General features: G+C 40.9%; 1 protein-coding gene across 2 annotated transcripts in view; it reads left to right on the top strand.

Moving 5' to 3' along the window:
- atrn (attractin) overlaps positions 1 to 23,051 on the top strand; it is a 184,645-nt gene that overhangs the window by 57,783 nt on the left and 103,811 nt on the right. For both annotated transcript variants that reach the window (XM_012872128.3, XM_021321290.2), the window contains exons 21-25: positions 2,287 to 2,339; positions 4,972 to 5,066; positions 8,992 to 9,070; positions 9,299 to 9,456; positions 18,107 to 18,168. In XM_012872128.3, the coding sequence (XP_012727582.3) occupies positions 2,287 to 2,339; positions 4,972 to 5,066; positions 8,992 to 9,070; positions 9,299 to 9,456; positions 18,107 to 18,168 (447 nt within the window). The remainder of the gene's footprint in view (positions 1 to 2,286; positions 2,340 to 4,971; positions 5,067 to 8,991; positions 9,071 to 9,298; positions 9,457 to 18,106; positions 18,169 to 23,051) is intronic.

The raw sequence follows: 23,051 nt of genomic DNA, 5'->3' as shown, positions 1-23,051 counted from the left end.
GTTGGTCTTCCGCATATAATCCCAAAACCATCCATTAAAGTTGGTGATTATAGCGTGAAAAAGTCTCCATAGACATGTTTGCAGGGCGCTGCAGCTGAAGAGATTCAGCTGCTCTGCGCTCATGTTTAGGCTGGTGATACGACTTGCAGACACTCCCTGGTTAGGCACAAGTAGTCTGAGGGCTGTTTCACAAACCAAGACAGAGGATTAAGCCGGGATGTTCCAGATATCCTGGCTGAATTAAGCCTGGACTCTGTTTCACAAAAGCAGTAGCACATCACTTACCATGGTGATTTATTCTGTGCAGCTAGCCTGCTGCTGACCAGGCGACCAGCCAGGCTGGAGCCTTATCTGTTCAGTCAGCGGTCACAAGAAAACAGAATCTGATCACTATCTGTGTTTAGGTATTGTTTTATTAGCCTGAATTAAAATATCACTGATGCACATTAATATTCAGTCAAGTACTGTACGTATTTTAAAATTAGAATGGTAGCCTATACCATTATTAACTTTATTTTCCTTGTGGGCATTGTTAGTGTTGAGCTGTGTTTTTTGAAGACTGCTGTTCTGAGTTTGACAGGAAGGCCTTTAATAGACTATTGCATGTGTTGAGGGAATTGGATAAATTGAACTAGATAAATTGATAAAGCAGTAAAAGTGTTTTTAATAAAGTATAGTATTGCACCATTTTCCACAAAATTGTGCCACTCTAGGGGGCGCTGTTTTGCTGACACCTCCAAACAAAACATATTTCCACTCAAGTGCACAAAATACGCAATCTCACAGCCCCAAAAGGAAAATAAATTATAAAAACCATAAGGATCAGTCTTTTAACAACTGTTAATGAAAATATTATGTTATTTAATGTATTTTCTATCATGAAATTTCATTGCATGTCAGATATCTTACGTTAACTTATTTCAATTTATTTGAGTCTGTGCTTGGTGTGTTAAATGCAAACAATGATTTTTATTAATAGTTAATGCCACTAAAAATCAAAGTGTCATCGCTCTATACCGCTCTGCTGCTTCAGGAGTTATGGAAGGGTCAGTAAAGCAGCGCCCTCTAGAGTCAGAAAAAGATCAGAGAAAAGGGTTTAAAGTTTTTTTTGTTTTTTACAATATAAGTAGCTCCAAACAAATATGTTTTCCTTTATAATAGCAGACGTTTTTCCTTTCTTGATTCTGATGTGCTTCAGTTCCTCATAAGGCTCCATCAACAGATATTGCTTGTTTGGTGTGACGATTGGCACACGCAACCCTCTTTTGCATCAGTGAATCAGTGATGGACCTCATGGGCTTTTGGAGACAGCCGGGGGCGGCCATTTTGCTGGATTACGTACACCTGGCTCGACATAATCGCGTTTCCTGATCCTGGATTGGGTTTTGTGAAATGGATAAAGCCAGCATGCTCTGATCACGCTATGTCGAGCCTGGCTTTAGCACTTATCCTGGATTTCCAAACTAGACTTTTGTGAAACAGACCTCTGTATTCAGGATTGGTTCCAACAGTGTTGACAGTTTTTATTCTCCATGTAAACGTATGATGTTCTTTCAGTGTGTTCATTCACTAAAGAATACACTGAAAAATAGTCCTAAAGACTCTAATACACTAATACAGTGTAGAGGCTTCAGTTAGAGCTGATCATAGTATTTTCAGCTCTTATCTTCCCTCCAGTCTTGGACGATTATAGAACTTCAAGGAAATCCACTGAATTCCACAGAAAATGAATGAATGCTCGTCTGTATGGAAATCATTTTTCCTTTGCTCTACTTGCCTCCTATTTTAGCTGTAATTTCAGAAAGGTCAGATCAGAGACCTTATGTTTAAGTAGCTTGAAGGATTTTTTTTATTTTTATTAAAATGAAACAAAAAGAAGTCTAGTTAATTGTAGATCTAAGAAAAGTTGGACAAAACTACTTTAGATCAGAAACCACCAAGTATTTACATGGCTTATATTTTGTTAATGTAATGTTTTTCTTTTCCTGTGCAGTATTTACCTCTTTAATGTTCTTCTGTTCATGTACAGCACTTTGAGCCGTCCAGTTACTGAAAAGAGCTATATAAAAAACTTGCCTTGCCTATGTCGGTGCCGTTTCTGCAGGCTCAATGATTCCTATTCATTTCTGCCAGGTTCATTGTTCCTCGCTCCTAACATTGTGATGTCAGTTTAGCAGACGGGAAACCGACACTCTTCTCTGCTCTCTCTCCGTTTGCTTCCTGCTCTCTGCGCTCAACATCCACCTCCTATTGGCGCTCACCTTTTCTCCACCTTTGTTTTTTAAGGTGTGAAGTGGAAAGCCGTTACCAAGGCAACCCGCTCAAGGGGACATGCTACTGTAAGTGTAACTCTTGTTATCACCAGTCCTAAAGAAAACGCTTCTGTCTCATTCAAGTCGATTCAAACTCAGTTAAATGGATTTTAGAGTGAAGATGGCCACAGCTATGATGATAATGAGTTATTGTTTTTTGTAATATAATGATTATTTGTGTATATAGTTTGTTTATTATACATATTATTAATTCACATTTTACAATTTATAACTGAGGATTAATTTAGATATGATTAACAATAAATTTAATGTTGTATGAAAAATTCCTTTTATAATTCTTTTTGCAATATATTTATGGATCTTTTGACTTAATTTGTCAGCTGTTTTCTTACTATTCATTCCTTAGATCCACACCCTTACTGGATAGATCTTAAAGAAGAGTTTTTTTTTTTCTTTGCCACAGTAATCTTGGCGTAAGAAATCTGGTGTCGTCACGGTTTTTGGACCAGGCTGGAATTGGCTTTAGACGCTGTCAGAGATTAATGAGCAGGAGTTGCTGTTATCACTGGAATTAAAACTAAGTGCCGAAACAATTCCCTGACTGATTGGCAAGTCGATGAAAAGCAGCCAAGAAAAAGTTTGAAATCCCTCCCGCTGTGAACGTGGCCTGCCTTTTCCTGCGTTCGGGCTATTTTAAAATTCACTGGAGCGGGAACAACGAAGGAAATTAATTGGTTAGTTAAACAGCAGATAATGAAACAGCAGTCGTTTTGATTATCCAGCCTAGTGATCAATTTAACGATTCAATTTAGAATGAAGTTCTTTGGGTTTTCTTCGGTCGGGTCACACGTCGAGCAGTTTAGCGTCTGGTTACACTTCAGATGCGTCGCCTGTGGCAGTGACCTCTGCATTGGGGGAGCGTCCACACTAGATTAGCAAACACATCATTGCAGTGGTTTGTAAAGCCGTCCAACAGAAGAACCCTTTCACCGATGACACAACGGGCCTTTTGAAGTCGGGGAGTGAATACTTTTACAAAGCAATGTCTTAGTGTTCAACTACTGGGCAAACGGCCCGTTATATTGGGATTTTATGTGACCAGCACGAACTGATGGATAACTGGAGAGGTAAAAAAAAGAAATTCGGCTGAGCATTTATAGCGTTCCCCTTCATGTAATGATTTTTAAAAAGACTTTTTACTACAATTACAGCTTGATTTTAGCTTATTCTTGTTTGCAAAGTAGATCAAGCTCTGTTAGATCGGACGGAGAGTGCCATTGAAGTCTTTTCACCAATTTCATCTTTTCATCTATTGTATTTACATCTATACTTTGACTAGGCCATTCATACATATCATACATTGATTCTATTTAAACTTCTCCATAGCAGCTCCGGCTGTATGTTTAGATTGTTTTGCCTTTTGGCACTTTAGATTTTCCTCTGGGATTTCCTTGCGTTTAGCTCCAGCTCCCCATCAACTCTGACCAGCTTCCCAGTTCCTGCTGAATGAGCCCAGCAGCACCATGTTTCTTATGTTTGCCATCTCCCTTACAATGGAGTTACAGCATATGCTCTTTACATTTTTGGATGAATCATTGACCATTGCTGCATGAGATCGCCGCTGCCTGTTATTTAGGGGTGAAATCTGTACACCATCTTTTTACAACTCAGCCTTCGTCAGGTGTCTAACTTAATCCATTCTGACTGGACAGCATGAAGCAGCAAATAAGTCATGAGATTCACTTAAATGCAGTGTTTTTTTTTCGTTTTTACTACTACTACTACTTTAACGCTTGAGAATGCGTCCCCAAAGGCGTGAGGAGCAAACTGAGTTGCAGCTTGGGCATAAAAGCTTTACTACAAGCAAGAGCATCATCATTTTTACGTTTTTCACCTTCTTTCAGGTCATACAGTTGCAGATTATATTGAAACGTTTAAGTTTTTAACTGCTTCTTAAGAGTCCACAGAGTCAACTAAACAGTTAAAGGCCTTTTGTTGCATTTTTTTTTTTGGTAATTTTATCTTATTTTTAAGATATTTTATTAGCTTTCTGTACAGCAAGTTGTGATTGTTTTGTCAGTAAAAGGCGCGTAATAAATACACTTACTTAAAACTGAAATCAGACATCAGCCCCTCCATGTGCATTTAAAAAACTCCAATTGAGAGACAAAGGCTGCAGCAGCAGAATTTGGTCTGAAGGAGGTTTTACCCGTCGGAGGACAGACGTATTTCTCAGTGGTAATTGTTATTTTTCTTGAAAGGTTCGAGCAGGATGAGATGTATCCCGTATTTTTTGAAAACAGCAGCCGGTGTGGCTACACACTGACAAGGAAAATGGGTTTTCCTGCGCTGGTCAATAAAGCTGAAGAAAGGCTGGAAAATTGAATTCAGGGTTTCTAGATCACGAAGGGGGGAAAAAAAAAAAATCCACAAACGCGTAAAACAAAAAGGAAACCTTTGAGGATTTCTTTTACCCTCCAACATGTGGGTCACTCATTGACATTGGCTCTGTTGTTTTGATGTAGTAATGGTTTCATGACCTTTATCGCACACAAAAAAATGCTCCAGAAAAAAGGAAAAAAAAAAAATGGAAATGGAGAAATAATGGGGATCATTTCCCGCCTGGAGCGCTGTCTGAAAGCATGTTACTGTGCGACCTTCAAACCAGACCTGCTCTTCTCTCTTTGTCTCTCTCCAGACACGCTCCTCATCGACTACCAGTTCACCTTCAGCCTGTCGCAGGAGGACGACCGCTACTACACCGCCATCAACTTCGTGGCCACGCCCGAGGAGGTATGTCAGTCAGCAAACGTCCCACTGTCACTGCAGCTGTCCACTTCTCAGGAATAAATATATAGCGTTAACAACCCCGTGAGTACAGGCGTGCTGTCACCATAAGGCAACTTCTCTTAGATCTTTTTTGGCCTTGCCTGCAGTAGAGCATCAATGAATGCTCCAGGTTCCTGCTTTTACAGAGGTGCTCAGGATCTCTGAACGAGCATTTCATAATCAGTTTCTCTGAAGACAGTAAAGCTGAACAGTACGTCTGCATTTTGACTAGGTTTTTGTTCAAAAGACTGTAAATACAGCGCCTTACAGCAGAATCCAAGCATCCTGAACTAACCTCCATGTATTTCAATAGGATTTTAGGTGATGGGGAAAAAGGTTGTTCATGATTGTAAAGTGGAAGGAAAACCATGTCTGGCTTTCAAAGATTTTACAATTGCGTGTCTGAAAAGTATGGTGTGCACTCAGTGTGCGAAATACCTGTCAATATTTGGGGGGGTCCCCATCTCCCGATTGTTGCGCAATACCGATGTAAATTTTCTCAATATGCAGTAGGCCTATAACATTACAATGTCAAAGTCAAAGTTGGCTTTAATGTCAATTCTTCACATTCACCAGACATACAAGGACTCAAGAGGACGTTTCTTATTCACCAACAGTGAAACAGATAAAGTGTACAGGCACAACAGATAAGATCAGTTCCTAATACTAAAATTTAAACATTTTTAGTATTAATTGTTGTCAACGTTACGTCTTTCTTCTGTTTGGCACGCGCATGCCTAATTTGCATACGCGAACAGGATTGGCTGGCTCCCCTTGGCAAAAAACAAAACATATTTCCCCCTGGGATCATTAAAGTATGTCTGATTCTGATATTTGTGAATAAATGTTTTGAATTTTAAATACTGGACATGTTGAGCTTAAACATTTTTTAGTGACCATTAGTGACAAAAAAAATATTTCATTTTAAATTTTTTTGACACAATTTGAGTCCCCCTTTAAATTTTGCTTTTGAGGCTTTCAGGGGTTCTCATGGGTTAATCGGGGGGGTCGAGCCCCCCCGGGCCCCCCCGTATTTTGCACTCTGTGTGCACTTCTATTCAGAACCTGGAAGTCAATGCTTTTTGATAGTCCTTTTGGTTATGTCTCTACCTGCTCTCCACATGTAGAGACATGTAGTCACATTTCTCCAAGTTGGTCAGATCTGGAGGAAGCCATCTTTAAACATGCGGTATCTTTTAAAGACGTGCCACACATTAATTACATTTATGCCCAGACTTTGACTAGGCCAATCAAATCATTTTACAATAGTTTACAGCAATATTCTTTGCTGTAAACTATTCCATTGTAGCTCTGGCTAGATGTTCCATGTTGTTGTCCAGCTGAAAGTGAACCTTTTTGTGTTTTCTTTTATTGTTTTCCTGCTGAAATTGGCTACATTAAGCCATGAACCTGTTTCAGAATCATGCTGTCACCAACATTCTTTTACCAAAGTGATCATGTGTTCAGTGTTTTGCACGCAGTTGTGCATCTGGAGCAGGAAGTTCACTTTTGGTTTAATTGGACCACCGCCCCTTCTTCCAAATTTGCTGGCTTGTGGCAAGCTGGACTGGAAAGAGACGTTTTTATGCGGTTATGCCTTTCAGCCACAGATAAACGCTGTTATACATCCCTTAGAACGAATGAAAAATGCCGGCCAAATGGGAGTTTCATAAACTCTCTGGTTTTGAGCCTGTGTGTATAAATGAAAACATGGATATTAATGTCCGGCGCGTGACGGTCTGCCATGAATACTGCTGCGCTGCGTCACACACGTGCGACCATTGTTTATACACTTGGCCATACGCTGGAGTTAAAAACGATTCCCAATTGACATTGTCTTGAGTTTTAACTTTATATTCTAATATGGTGTTTAAAAGAAGCTCAACTTCTTTCTGTCCACAAGATCAAACCTCCCGGCGCTGCGATTGATTCCTAACAGGAAGTTGTGGTTGAAGAATTCTGATTGGCTGACATAAGTTTTAGTTTTGCGGTACACTGTCCCTATGCGTCAGCCGTATTTTAATAAAACGCTCAGTAGCGTATTTCTGCGAGTTGATGTGGATGAAAACTTTTCTAAAAAGCCTCCTTTGTGTATGGTATTATTTTTAAAAACGGTATAGCGAAGATATTTGTGTTTTTTTTTTTTTTTTTTAAACCCTGCTACGTGTGGACTAGGCCTCAGATATCACTTAATAAGAAATAATAATCATGATTCCAGAATAACTAATGCCCATGAAACCGTATGAAATACCAGTTTTGAACAGATTGACCTGTGAATGAAAAGATTAAAAAGTGATGTCTTATCAGCAACTCCATATGCAAACAGATGTTTTCCCAGCTAATAGAAGCCTGTCCAGGTCTGTGTATTGCTTATTGAAATGTGCCAGATGTTTTTTCTCCCCTAATAAAGCTTTCACCAAAGTGTAGCAAGTGCTCAAACACAATCCATTTGTCAGCTGAACAGGAGCAGAGATAATTACATTTCTAGAGGACGTTATATTTATCTGACTTAATTCATAATTTTAGGAGGTAATTAAAATTAAATTCTTGTCCTTGCTTTTAACGAAATGCATCAGTGCAATTAGGAATGAAGTTTTGCTTCTAAAACAAGTAAACAAGACCTACTGTTAAATAATTTCAAAATATATTGTTTATCATGTTTATTATGGGTAAACATCAGTTTTCATATTTATCCCAAGTAAATGAATAGGAACAAACTAAAGTCCTGTTTTCAATGGATCGTTGTTGTGTAAACAGGGCCTATCTACAAGAGGGATCATATTCCATCCTGTTAAATCAAGAATAGAATTTAACATTTTTCTTATGTAGAAGGCCCTTAATCAAGCTCCATCATATATCAGAGATTTGATTACTCCATATTTTCCTCAGAGAGCACTTCGCTCTCAGACTGCAGGTCTGCTGGTGGTTCCTAGAGTCTCTAAAAGTAGAATGGGAGGCAGATCCTTTAGCTATCAGGCTCCTCTCCTGTGGAACCAACTCCCAGATTTGGTCCGTGAGGCAGACACCCTGTCTACTTTTAAGACTAGGTTTAAAACTTTCCTTTTTGACAAAGCTTATAGTTGGAGTGGCTTAGGTTATCTTTTAGTGAGCTTTTAGTTATGCTGCAATAGGCTTAGGCTGCTGGAGGACATCAGGGTCTATTTTTCTCACTCTGCTGAGTTCTCCTACTGCATTGATTATTGTTATTTCATCTTTTAAATTTTTGTTCTGTCATTTTTCTCTTCAGTAGTAAGTACAACTGGTCTGGTGTTCTGTTAGCTTCAACATTATCCACAGGAGGCAGATCATCTGCCATTGCCATATAACATAGAAAGGATTCCTGGATCAATGTGTGCTTCTGTACTTGTTGTGTCTCTGCTCTGTCTTCTCTAACTCCCTAGTCGGGTCGAGGCAGATGACCGTTCACACTGAACCTGGTTCTGTTGGAGGTTTTCCTCCCTGTTAAAGGGGAGTTTTCCTCTCTACTGTCACTTCATGCATGCTCAGTATGAGGGATTGTTGCAAAGCCATGGACAATGCAGACGACTGTCCCTGTGGCTCTACGCTCTTTCATGAGGAGGGAATGCTGCTTGTCAAGACTTGATACAATCTGCTGGGTTTCCTTAGAGAGGACATTTTTTGACCAATCTGTTTGCATGAATTGATTGAATTTGTAAAGTGCCTTGAGATGAGATGTGTTGTGAATTGGCGCTATATAAATAAATTAGAATTGAATATTGGTTTCTGTTACTTCATATAGCTGGTTAGATAAACCCCAGCTTCCTTTTATTCTCAGACTTCTGCTTCTGTTGCATGTGTGTTTTTGTTTTGAAAAGATTAATATTATTGCTAATGCTTTTGTTTAACTGCGTTTCTACTCTCCCCGCAGCCAAACCGCGATCTAGACATGTTCATTAACGCCTCCAAGAACTTCAATCTGAACATTACCTGGGCCACAAGCTTCACTGGTATGTTTTACTTTTCACCACATATTTGTTGTCAGAAAGAACACACCTACTAACAAAAAAGAAAACATTTTACTGTACATCACTCCACCAACTTTGAGCCAATCATTCATACCTCCATATCACTCCCTTCTACTCCTTTTTTCTTGTCAACACAACTTTATTTTATATCATCTTACTCCCTTCTTCCACTGCTTCCTTTTCTATTCCATCTATGCTTGTGTCTTTCAGCAGGCACCCAGGCTGGAGAGGAGATTCCCATCGTCTCACGGAGCAACATCAAAGAGTTCAAAGACAGCTTCTCCAACGAGAACTTTGATTTCCGCAACAGCCCAAACATAACGTTCTTCGTCTACGTCAGCAACTTCACGTGGCCCATTAAGATCCAAGTAGCGTTCTCAACTTACCATCAGAGTTGAATAAGTCAATTAATTTCAATGTTTCTTTAAAACTTTCCCCGCAGATATGATAATCAGTTATGTATTGAAAAGACTAAAGTAATAATCACTACTTTTATTGTTACTCTTGCTACTTTCATTCTGTTTTCTTGTTTCTTTTCCTAGTTTCCTTTGTTCCCCACTACCCCCTTTTTGTTTTGTTTTTTGTTTTTTACTGAGTCAGATAGATTAATGATACTGACAGATTCACCCGTGCTACTTGGACTAGCTCAGCATCCATTCACATGTTTGCAAAGCCAAGCTGTTGAGCTCAATTGTAACTGAGGCTTGTTGCTTTAAAGATAAGTTGAACTTATACCACCAGTCAGAAGTCTATACTCATCTTTCTCATTCAATGGCTTATCTTTTTTCTACACTGCAGACATAGTGAAGACATCATAACTAGGACTCAAATGTTAATAGAATTGCATATTATACACAACATTGTGAAATAACTCAAAACATGTATGTTTTTGCTTTTTCTAAAAACCCTCCTTTGTTTTGATTACTGCTTTGGTCACTCTTGGCCTTCTCTGTGTGAGCTTCATTGGGTTAGTCACCTGAAATGGTTTTCCAACAGGCTTGAATGAGTTTCCAGAGGTAGTAATGAAAATAAAGACAAACAATTCAATGAGAATGTCCAAAATTTTAGCTGGTAGTGTATGTTGCCTTTAAGACTGGAAGCCAAATACGAAGAGTGGGAGACTGGCTGTGAGTCAGCTTTACCCATATATGAATAAGTCATATTCAGATGGAACTGGTGTGTGTTGTACCATTTGAGGCCAACTTGGAAAGCCGTCCAACATAAATTCCAGCAGATCCGCTCCTTCAGTGCAGGGTGTGGGGATGTGGGTAAACTGGAAGGGGGTAAAAAGTTTCCCCTTTGCTGTGTGCAGGACATTTTCAGCGTTGTTGGTTTTGCATCCTGGCAGCTGAAGTGAATACGGCACTTTGTCTGCTGTGCTGGAAGCCAGCAGTGTGTGTTTATGGCTTAGCTACAATCAGTGGCGAACTTTAAGACCCCATCCAATGTGGATGATGGAAAGAAAACCGCTCTTCATCAGTGCTGTAGCTGTTGTGATGCGCATTAGATCCAGTATTTGCAGCAGGATCATAGGCTCCTTGGTTCGTTTTAAAGTTCGCTGCATGGCTCTATTTTTGTGAATAAACTCCACATGCTTACTGTTCATACTTTTACACGTATGACTCAGGAAAGCGGCACAGAAACGGTACAGATGCATTAACAAACCGATTTCCTTTTGTGATAAACAGCTGGTCAAATCCCAAAGAATTGAACATTTTAATTGCATTAAATGCATTAAATAAAAACAACACACCTTTTCTGATTAACACGTCAACCAACCACATGCCGTTTAATGTACCTTTCAGATAAAGGTCAGCGACATATGGATAGACTCGTTTTACTCAAAACCGTTCTCTATTGATCGATGCAGAGTGTGTATTTAAGTAAACTCCCTTAAAATGGTCTGCCATTGTAGCAGCATAATATTATGTTTTGAACTTTGGTATAATCTCACATTTTAACTGCATTTATTCATACTTTTTTTTTTAAATGTTTGCTGCTTTATTCATTGTACTTGGAGAGTGTATACTAATAGTTGGTCTAGCTCTAGATTTTTCTTTTCCCTTGTCCCATTATGTAAAACATTCATCCCTGATCTTCTTTCCTTCCACCTGCGCTGAATAGTTCCTTTCTTGTTCAGAGCTCTGGACAAGCTGGAAAATAGCCACATTTCAACAGAGTATGAAACCTGGACATGTGACCACACAGAATTAAAACTGAGAGTTTGCCTGGTAGAGGATCTCTTTTCAAAGCTTAGCCCACAAATGTCGTTGTAGTGTTGAGGTCAGAGTATCTGTAATGCCATTCCAGAAGTTTTCTGGTTTTCATAACGGGATCTAATCTATTCTATATTTGAGTTTATATCGTGCTACATATAAATAGCTCAGATTAAACCACAGTTGGAGTTTATTGGAGCATAACACCAGATTAAAAAATCTTTTTGTGTAGCTGTGATGTTCATACTAAGGTGTCCTAAACTTGAATCAGAACAGCGTTGCTCTGTATGTTGACCCAGTGAATGACGGCTAGCAGCCTGATGGGGTGTTGTGGGAGAACAAGGCGCTCCTTGCTGTCCGTCCCAACAGCGTGCCTCTCAGAACAGTTCCATGAGGGATTTGACTGACCGTGCATGCTCCTTCCCCCCCCGTGCCCTCTCCTCCTTTACGGGGGAAAAAAAAAAAAACAATCCTGCCTCCATCTTCCATGCTCAGCCTTGTGAAGGATTCTGGTTGTGTCGGCGTGAAAACTCCAGCCACTGCCAGCCCAGCTTCAGGAGGTCTCCATCGCAGCCCTGCAGCACGACGGCGAGCCGAGTCAAGTTAAGAGAGCGTTTCCTCCTCTTATCCTGCTCTGATCCACCTCATCCTCTGTCTTGCTGGGTGGGATCATGTAGAAGATCACCCCCCCGTTCTTGAAACTAAAGAGCGCAGGTCAGCTGCCGTGTCATTCCCCTGCCTTGCGCTCGAGGAGTTTTAATCTTCACCGGCGAGGTAAAACTCTCCACCTCTCTCCTCCTACCGCTGCTGCTCGTCTCACACCACTTTTCACCATTTTCTAACAGCTCTTCATTTTCTTCTCTTCCCCCCCCCCCGCCCTTTTTTCTGCTCCTCTCGCCTTCAGCGATCGGCTGCAGTGTATTCCGCTGGATTTAGTGTGTGTGTGTGTGTGTGTGTGTGTAATCGTAGGTGGTGCGTCCTCCGGTGTTGGCACGCACAAATCGGAGTCTTGGAAAAGTGCTCATAAGCAGCGAGCTGAGAGAGCGAGGGCAAAGTGGAATGTTAAGTTGAAACACATGCCGCATTCAGAGGTGGCCGTGTGTGGAAGCTGAGCCCACTCTCCAGGCTTTAGTGGGCCACTGAGCAGAACTCCCTCTGCTTACTCTCCTCACACACCTACTCTGTTTGCTTTCACATGCTAGGAAGTTGTAAGAGCGCCGTTCGCAGCTTGCGTTTTTTATTTTGAAGATTGGTGACCAAACACGTCAACCAGTTTCATAATTCGCCGTTTATCATGCAGCCGTTTTCTTCCAAGTTGACAAATGTGGCGTTTTTTTCCCCCAAAAAAGAAACATGAGAGAATTTTTTTTCCATGACATCTGTGTTGAGCAAATCAGACCATGAAAGCAAAATCAATTGCAGCGAAAATAGTGGGCCAAGAGTTCCTGTTCAACCCCCCCCCCCCCCCCCCCCCCCTGCTTCTTTTCTTTCCCGACGAAGAATAGATCTGAATTTAATGATGTTTGTAATTAAACACAAATCCCAGACTAATTACATTAAAGAGCTGTGATCTTGTGTTGTGTGCCTTAGTGAACATGTCATGATATGGTAGAGATTAGAACAGCCTCTAATTTGATACCCCGCTGTGGAGGAGCAGGAGCTGCAGCTATCAGCTGGCTGGGCTGCTCCCGGATCTGCGTGGAGCCGTGGAGCGTTTATCGGGGCTGCTCCTGGCTGCCTGCTGGTTCATAGCTATCTGACAGACAGGAGAGGTAGCAGGAGGTGAGCTTTTTATTACCAGGGAGCGCAGGAGAGGGGAGAGCAAGCTCAACCCTAATTTGAAGAAAAAGAAATACTTTGTCCTAAATATATTGCCAAACAAGACGTAGATTAAAAACGCCCAAGAGCGGAAATTAGAGATGGAGTTGTTCTGCCTTAATCCGTTTTCCAGATTTTGGTAAACGGAGGTGTTTTCCCACAAAATTTAAACCCACGATAATAGTCATTGTGGATCTGCTTGGAGCATCTTATGTTTATTATTAGCACAGTTGGCGTCGCTTGCATCACTTAGACAGGAGTCTTGCTGTGCTTTTCTAGAAAAGGTGAACCTTTAAGCCAACTTTGGGATTTCCTGAAGGCTGCCCGCGTTTTCAAATCTAGCATGATCCGTGACAAACGTGTTAAACATTTAAAGAAATAAAAACCTGGCAACTTGGCTGTGCTCTGTTTAGCCTTCCTGTTATCTGCTGAAAGTTGCTCTGTTGCTCTCTCTCCACCAACGTGAAGGACGCTTTAGATATAGCAGCTGGGTTAATGTGCTTGTGGAGTGGGGGGGGGGGGGGGGATTGGAACCCATGAGCTCCTTGCTGCAAGGCCGCTCTTCTAATGATTTTATATGATCTCATCCATTTCATGAATTTTAGGACAGTGGGGTCTGGACCAGTGAGGATGAACGACAGATGGATATTACAGGATCTGATTTACTAATAAGGCTACAGTTATTTCAGAATATTAATCTTGAATGGAAACATGGAGTTGGACATGTCTAACTATCCAGAGAGGGAAGAAGATTGTGCTTAAAAAACAAAGCCATTTCCTTTTGACATTCATCATTTCCTTCCCTCCTTGTGGCCGTGTTTTTCTTTTTTTCATATTTTCTACCTGTGGAACTTGACTCCATCTTTCTTTACCCCCTTCCTTTCCTTCCTGGGGTCCTGCCTACAGTAGAAATATCTGCCACATGTTCATTGGGAAGCTTGGTTTCTATTATTGTTTAATAACCATAAAGGACTGAACTCTGTCTCTCGAGAGGAGCCTGAAAAATGTGTAGAAACAATGGACTGGCCTAATTGAGCTTTTCTTTTTTTTTCATAAGTCACCATTGTAATTGTGTAATTGCTCATTGTTAAAAGTCGCCAGGAAATGACAGAAACGGAGGCTGCTAATTCGCCGTAGTTCTGAAAAACACAATACAGTCGTGTCACGTTTAAAACTGAGCTCCCGTAGATCCTTTTGATGCAGAACCTATTGAGTCGCTCCCCATCGATACTGTCGCTGTCAGTCAAAGCTCCGACATAGACGATGGGCTGCCGGGATGCTATTAGAAGAATATTGAATATTTACCTTCTTGATACCCTGCAGCAGTCTAACATGTGCTGGCGTGAGCCCCTGTGTAATCGCTCTCTACCGGGCACGCAGCAGGAGCATCACCCGGGCGTCACGCTCGCCTGTTGAACTCCTCTGACACTCCAGATTAGCCGCAGCAGTAACCGTTCTCGGCATGGCAGCCGGCTAGCGCTTTGTGAAATCGAGTTAGGCAGTGATGACATGACCCAGGGCTGCTGTTCGTGGCGTTTGAATGCATTTTCCTTGAAGAGGTGCATAGTTGTCATAGGTGAGAATTCTTTAAATCTAATCACCTGGAGAAGTCTGTGGCTCTTTTTTTAGGCCGCTGTCACAAAGAATAAGCAGTTCTGGGGCCCCAGCCATCAAGGTCTCCTTTAATAATTTAAAGCTTTTTCTGTGGACTCTGATTTATTCATTTAGTCTTACTATAACTCTCATTTTCACTATTCATGCTGCTTGAACCTTTTCCCATTTGGTCACTTCCCAACAAAACAAACTTTAATTATTAGGTAATTAAAACTGTAAAAATGTCTCTTCCAGCCTTTCACATCTGGTTAAGAACATTTCTGTCCATTCTTCCTCGCAAAATGGCTTAAACTCAGTCAGGTTGGATGGAGAGGGTCTGTAAACAATGTTGAAGTCTGGACACAGATTCTCCAATTGATTCAGGCTTCTAACAAGACATGCTTTGATCTAAACCATTCCATTGTAGCTCTGGGTGTAGAGTTACAAGCCTTGTCCTGCTGGTAAACCTCAGTCTCCTGTTAACAAATTCGCTTACCTGAGATGTTGTTCCCTGCAGCTCCCTCAGTTACTATAGGTATAGCTGCCTCTCTTACTAATGCCCTCTCTGGCCAACCTTTGAGTTAAGGTGGACGGCAATGGTTACAGCAGATTTTACCCTCCCCTTGTAATATATACATTTGATCTTTCTCCTTATATAATATACATGAATCTCCGTGTTTTCTTGGCAATCTAATCTATTAAAGCATTCCCACAGTTCCTCAATCTCTAATTGATTAGTTTCTCCCAGTTACAGTTCTGTTGTTTTATTAGCAATAATTAGTTGTTTCATCTGTTTTCTTGAGTTGATCATTTTAATCATACTACAGTGTGTCTCTCTTGTGGTTGAACCCTCTGTTTTGAACCTCTGTAAAGCACTTTGCACCCTATAAAGCATGATTTTGTTGAGATGGCCGCTGACATTAAGTCAAGTTTAACTGAAGGTCTGATGAAGGGGTCTTCCTGTTGTAGAGGGCTTTTCCTTTCCACTGTTGCTCCATGCATTCTCAGGGTGAGGGAGTGGTTCAAAGTTAAAAACCCCACTGGCCACTTTAGCCACCTGCTGTTTTTTGTGGAAGAGCAATTGTTGCAAAGTCAGCGAGTCATATTTTTCAAGCCTTTCTTCTGTTCTCCAATATGTATTATTTTTAACAATAACATCACGGAATAAGTTGCGGAGCTGCTAAACGAGGTCATTAACCAAGCTGGCAAATCCGCCATTTTTATTTTTCGCTTAGATTTTGTAATCCAAATTGAAGAAAGCTACTGAAGCTACTATTGCTGATCGGGTTCAAAATGGTTCTTTCTGTGTAAATTTCCCTCCTGTAATGAAAAATTGACTTCCTGCTTTCAGTAAACCAAACCCTTTGCTCAGTAAATCTAAAGGTTTTAGTTCTTTCTGGTCACCAGGTGCCAGTCTGTTCTTCTTCTGTTTGCCAATGCAAACAAGCCTTTTTAAATGAATTATTAACTAAAGATGATTGGGGCCTTTTTTTGTCGCTTTTCTTTTGATGCCTAACAAGTTAGGTGACATTTCCCCAGCCCGCTGCCTGATGTTAACATCTTTTTGAAAGTTCTCCATTAGCCCAGCAACACCTCTTAAGTTATTTTTAGTGATTAACAGTCTTGAGGAAAAATTGTCACTCTGAGGATTTGAAGCTCATCAGCCAACCAACAACAGCACGTTGGTGATACATATGGGGCTGATTCCACAAGTAAATAACACCCTGGCCCCTATAGAAAACACTTGCACCCATCAACATACAATCTTGATCTTGTTTAAAGTCTCCTTTTACTGGTTCACTCTTACCTATTAAGGGTAGTATAGATCTCATCCTTCAAAGTCTGAACTAAAAAAAAATAAAAACTCTTGAACTTTTTCTCCTTACTGTTCTCCCTTTTTCCCCACTGGGTTTGTATGTTAATCTCGCCTTTTCTGGTGAATAATAGGCAGCAGTGGTGACGTGAGCGCTGTCCAAGGTTTAGTTTGGGATCACAGACGTTAGTGCGAGTAGAACTGAGCTCTGATGCGGCAGCAGCAGTACCCCCGGGATCCCAGACAGGGGCAGTGTTGCATCGCTGCAGCTTCGTTGTGAGGCACTTTGAGGTGAAGGTGGGAGGTTGTAGGAGGAAGAGTGGGGTGGGGAGGCGAAACGACACCGCATGCGTTGCCCCTGGCAACCTTGATTAAGACAGGATGTCGCTGGAGCAGGGCACTTGTGATGATTACATGGAGAATATTTCTACCCACGTATGCAGGAATGAAGTTTATTCATTCATTCATTCATTTATGTATTTATTTCCCAGACAGGTTGTGGGCTGCTGAAGGGCTGCGCTGGTAGCTTGTTGTCTTGTTGGCATGTTTGGGTCGGAGCATCAGATAGACTGATATGGAGTCTCCAGTAACTATGGTGAAGTTTGAGAAAGGAAATAAAACTGGCTCCCAGTAGCACTGCCACATGTTATTGACACATTGCTACAACATGGAACCATAAACTTCAATTTAGTCACAGCAAGCCATGTTCACATCTGGATTATGAGAACGTGATCTGCCTGCATTTGTATTTTGTCATTCAGAGCTGTGGAAAACATTTTTTTTTCTCCAGATTCTTTCCTTTTTGCTTTTGTGTGGCCCTGAAATGTTTCAGATTATGAAACAGTAAGTTAAATAATTGAAAAACTTTGAATTTACTAAAATTATTATATTATATTAAGAAGCCATACAAACCTAACTGGCTTTAAGTAAGTATAATGACACTTAGTGGCCATGAAGTGTTGCCAGTAACCCCTCAGGGAGAGGGGCTTTGGGTGCACTCTGAAATAAGTCTGGACTTTGACTAGGCCTCTCTAAAATCCTTACTTTAGCTGTATGTGTTGGAGCGTTTAAGAGATGGACTTGCTGGTTTCTGATAGCTGGACTCCCTCAGGATTTTCTCATACACAGAATCTATTGTTTTATCACTTAGAGCATACTATCCAGGTGTTCTTTTTTCCCCCCATCATATTACCATGATAGTAGTATGTTTTATTTGGGTAAATGTGGGTTGTGCCTGTTTCTTTTCTTTTTCTTTTAATTAGACTGCAAGGATATTTGTCTTGGAACTCTGTCACACCCCCCCCCCCAACTCTTTCCTCCTTGTTGAGTCATAAAGACAAACCTTAACTGAGGCAAGCCTGCTTCCACAGTCTGTTAAAATATATTTTTTCATTTGTGACAAAAAAGCAAAACCTTAGGTTTTGCTTTGAAATCCTGAGAAGGAAAGATTGCCCACAATCTTGCAGGGTGTTTGAGTGCACAATGCTGACCTCTTGTTGTAGTAACCCCCCCCCCCCACCCCTGTCCCCCCTTTTTTGTTTCTTCTAACAATTTTTTTCTTTCTCCTTTTTTTCGCAGATTGCTTTTTCCCAGCACAGCAACTTTATGGACCTGGTGCAGTTCTTTGTCACATTCTTCAGGTGAGCCCACAACATGCACCACATGAAGTTTGGAGACTCATGAGTTCCTGAAAGCACAAATTCCCCACACTGACTGTAGGTGACAGGTCACTTTCTCTGCACTCTATCCAGTTTTACAAAGCTAGGCGGAAAATGTCAGCGCTATTTTAGTTGGCCACTTTCAGATAAGATCTGTTCGAGAAACAAAATCGGAAAATCTTTATCCACCCCGGAGAGCCGACATCCTTCTTCCTTTGCTTCTACAACCTCTTGTTGAGCTCATAAATCCTCTCTACTCTGTTTGGTACCAAACCTGATTATTTAATGTGACTGATCTTTTCTAAGACATGTTAATATGTTGTTGTTTTTTTGGCATACTAAATATGAACTTTTCTGAGATACATAGTGTGGTTAAGTGTTTTAAAAAGGCTGAATTAGTGTTTGTGTGTATATGGTGTCGTGTGATCCCTGTTGATGAATCACTAAAAATGCTTTGCCTGTGCTTTGAGATTGCTGAGAGAAATTACTGCAGCAGATCTCTGGTTTTTAGCTGCTGGTTGGCTGCCTGGACCCAGCAAACGAACTCAAGATAGGACACTGTCTTTTACATCATGGCCACACATACTTTTAGATTGATGTGCTATTATTGCTCTGTATTATGACCCTACAGCATTGGCTAATATATTCTCAGCCAAGCTCAGAGTTATTATTATTATTATTATTATTATTATTATTATTATTATTATTATTATTATTATTATTATTATTATTATTATTGCTGCATTACAGTGCTTTGCAGAAGTATTCATGCACTTAGACATTTTCCCCTTTCGTTAGATTCAACCACTACCAACTGCAGTGTATTTCATTAGGGTTTTATGTGATAGCGATTTAAGTGTACAATGGAGGACGGGATACATCGATTAAATTTTTTTTTTTATATAGCGCCAATTCCTGAAACATATCATCTCGAAGCACTTTATAAAGTCAGATTATACAGATTGGTCAAAAATGTCCTATATAAGGGAACCAGTTGATTGCATCAAAGTCCCGACAAGCAGCATTCACTCCTGGGGAAGCGTAGAGCCACAGGGAGAGTCGTCTGCATTGTCCATGGCTTTGCAGCAATCCCTCATACTGAGCATGCATCGCAACATTTCTAAACCCAGAAAAACTAAACTTCATCTTACAAATCTGAAAGGGTTTTGTAATGCTCCATACTTTGATAGCTCCCTAAAAAAACACACATTCATGCAACAATACCTAAATCATTCGGCAACTTGGGGTTGGGTGCCTTGCCCAGGGGCACATCGACATGTGTCTGGGGAAGCAGGAGTCTAGTCCACACTGTCCAAATCATCTCCCCATCAACTCTGACCAGCTTCCATTTTGACAGAGTCACCTTCCAGCTGGAAAGTGACCCTAAACTCACAACCAGAGCAACATTGACACGTTTAAGTCAAAGTGTTACATTGGCTCAGTCGAAGTCCAGGGATCTGAGGGCTGAAAGCAAATGAAAGTCACATGCCTCAGGTTTTTTTCTTTAAAGGAGCATTAAGTGAAATTCCATTATTGGATAGAACGAACTTAAAAATAGGGATGTGAGGAACTAAAGGCATTTTTTAGATGGAATATGGTATTACGTCACACACCATCTGCCTTGTTCTCCACTCTCTTGTTTTGGTCTACAGGCAGTGCTCAACAGCGCTCCTAGTGGTGGAATTTCACTTATTGCTCCTTTAAAGAAATTTGAAAACCGTTTTTTTCCCCTTCCAATCCATAAGTATGTGCTACATTATTGTTTGTGTTTGTCCGTCACATTAGAAAAAAAAAAGGTAAAAAACAACAGAGTACGTTGACGTTTGAGGTGGTGTCGTGACAAATTATGAATATGAATACGTTTGCAGCTCACTGCTGTTAGCCACATTTAGATGCTGAACAACCTGCCATTCTCCGATGCCAGACACAAGCTTCCCCAGCAGGTAGAATGCAGAGAGGTTTAAGAGCTTTTTCAGTGAAAACAACTGCCGTCTGCAGCAGGAAACGCTGCTGCTGCTGAGCGTGGAAAGATTGAAATGAAAGCAGTAAGGTTGTGCACCTCTGTGGAACTGAGAGCGAGTCAGGAGTCTTGCTTCACCACTGCAGCTGACGGCTTCAGAACTGCACACTGCTGCTTTTTAGCAACGCCAAAATGGTTGCTGGAGCAGATTTGTTACACGTTTTTATGTTGTTTGCTCAATGTAAACATATTTTAAGTCCGGAGTGCTTTGTAATAACGGACGTGCATCTTTTGTGGGAGGTCTGAAAACAGGCATGTGTTGTTGGGCGGTCTGAATTCTACATCTGCAGGAATTGCTGTAATGCGTTATTGATTTTTTTAAAAATGAACTCGACCATAAGTACACACGAGTGTCCGCATTGAGCTAGACTGCATGTGTGTGATCTCTCTCACGCACACTGGAGAATCCCAGGAGTGTGTTTGTGTGCCAGCAGCCCAGAAGAGGGCTACCGACCGTTTTCCTCAGAAGGCGTGTTTCATTATCAGGTGAATATTTGTTTCTCTTTGCTGAGGTTTATTGCACAAAAGCAGAAGCACTATACAGTGCTTTGCAGTAGTATTCCTCCATCTTGCCTATATTTGCATTCTGTCATTATACATCTACAGACAGAAAGTGGTGCATGATTGTGAGGAGAAATTGACACCTGATTTGTAGGTCGTTACATATTTAACCCCTTTACTCCGCTAACTTGAAATAGTAAGCATACGGGTAGAATGAGATGTTTTGAGCAGATGAGATAAAAATATTTTTTTGTCCTGCATGCAAATAATTCTGTTCATGGTCAAACATAAAACTGCATATCACCTTGAACATGCCAAACAGCTTCATGCTGTGTTTTGTTTTCCAGCTGAGGCAGTGGAAGCTGGTCAGAGTTTATGGAGTTTTTATGAATAGAGCTAATTTCAGAACGGCCAATTATTAAAGGATGCACCAGATGTAAGAGTGGAGCAGAGGTTCACTTTCCAGCAGGACAAGAGTTACAATGGAAGACATAAGCCAAACCATATGCATGTTTAGAAGAGCTCAGTCAAAGTCCAGATCTAATCCAATTCAGAAAATCCTTGCTATGTCTGTGCAAATTACCCCAATTTAATTAGGTATTTTAATACATAGTGTTGTACACATACCTCTCAACTTTTGACGATTGTTGAGAGTGACATTGTTGACGGGGGGGGGGGGGGGGGGGGGTGCTGTTGTTCGATTGAAGACGGTCACTATTTTACACGGACTTTAATAACATCTTCTCGACTTACCATTTACTTCGCACACAACACGGACCGTAGAAGTGTTTCTCTTTGGATGAGGGAACCTTGTTTGCGCGGCGCCGGTCCTTGCAGCTGTGTTACCGCTACTACTGGACGTGCGGAAACCATTGTACCGCAAATTGGTTCCGCCATGACGTGAAGCGTCCGTACGCGTGCGTTTCAAGAGTGAGATTTTCATTGTAAGATTGAGATTTTCAAAGTAATGCGTGTGAGCGTGTGCAATTGATGAAATGCGTGTGTCACACGGTCAATGCGTGAGAGTTGAGAGCTATGGTTGTACAATTACACATGTTTTTAATTTTTTTAAATGTTTATCAAATACGTCTTGGTCTGTTAAGTATTGTCCGGTGAATATCAGGCCAATTGGCTTTGATATTAGGACAATAGTTGAGTGATTCGAGCCCTAGCATTCTTCTAATAAACTCTGCACACACATGGAATAAATGAGTCACAAGTTCTATTCAAGTACAAGAATTTATTAACACAAACAAATGTACATCCAGGGAACACCATCATATAATGTTTAACTACTAAGCAAAATTAAGATTAAAGAAACTAAGAAACTATGTACACACAAAAGAACAAAAAAGACAAATAAAGCTAGTTTAAAACCATCAGCATGGACACTTCTAGTGTTTATGTATCTGGTTAGCTTAGCGGTTAGTTTAGCGGTTAGCCGTTCATTGTAGCTCCACTGCTCTCAACGTAGACTTTGAACATGGCTGAGAGTCGCATGAAACAAACCACATACATGTTCATGATAAAAAAGGGAAGGCCTTAGTAGAAAGTAATAAGACCAGAGTGGATTTTGGAGATTTTTAAGACACAATCCCCTGGAAGAGTGAGGTAAGCTGGTCTTAGCATGCACAGTTAATCAAAAAGGGACTTGGGGAAAATCGCCCGCCCTTGCTTTAATTGGTTAAATGTTTTTACATGTTTTCTATGTATATTTAATGCTGGTTTTCTTGAAAATGAAACATCTGCAGTAGGGAGTGCTAAGAAAACTGGATTTAACTTAAATATTTGAACAAACACACTTTTCAGGTCACTGCCCCTTGCTCTCTGCTGTACTATAGCCCTACCTCTACAGCTCCTTCCCCACAGCGGAGCCTGCCATGAACACGCAGGCTAGTAAACAAAAAATTAAAGAATTCAGACAAGGATTCCTGTCGAGCAGAAATGTGGCTAACTCTACATCGGTTTTGAACCCTTTATGGACGGGTAGCTCCCTCCACCTCTGAAAAGCTGCTCTGATGTTTACTCTTGTTTTATTTAGCACTTGGCGCAAGTTTGCTTTTTGTGATTTGTCTTCTGAGCAGTTGTCACTCAACAAATTGGCAGTTTTCCTGTAACATTACGTGCTTTCTCCATCATTAGGACAGCTGCAGCCCACCGGCAATATTGAGCTTGAATAAATGATACGCGCTGTAAGGGGGAGGGGTGTGAGAAGCGCGTACATCAGCCTGATTGACACTATTAAGACATGCTTCCTGGGGCTGATTGGTTGGTTTTACCACCGGGAGCGCTTTGGTTCTGCAAATGGAATTAGGACCACTGGGAGGAGCCAGAGGAGCTTGAT

The sequence above is a fragment of the Fundulus heteroclitus genome, chromosome 19, assembly GCF_011125445.2.
Source record: "Fundulus heteroclitus isolate FHET01 chromosome 19, MU-UCD_Fhet_4.1, whole genome shotgun sequence".
NCBI lineage: Eukaryota > Metazoa > Chordata > Actinopteri > Cyprinodontiformes > Fundulidae > Fundulus > Fundulus heteroclitus.
This window is presented reverse-complemented; position numbering and strand designations above follow the sequence as displayed.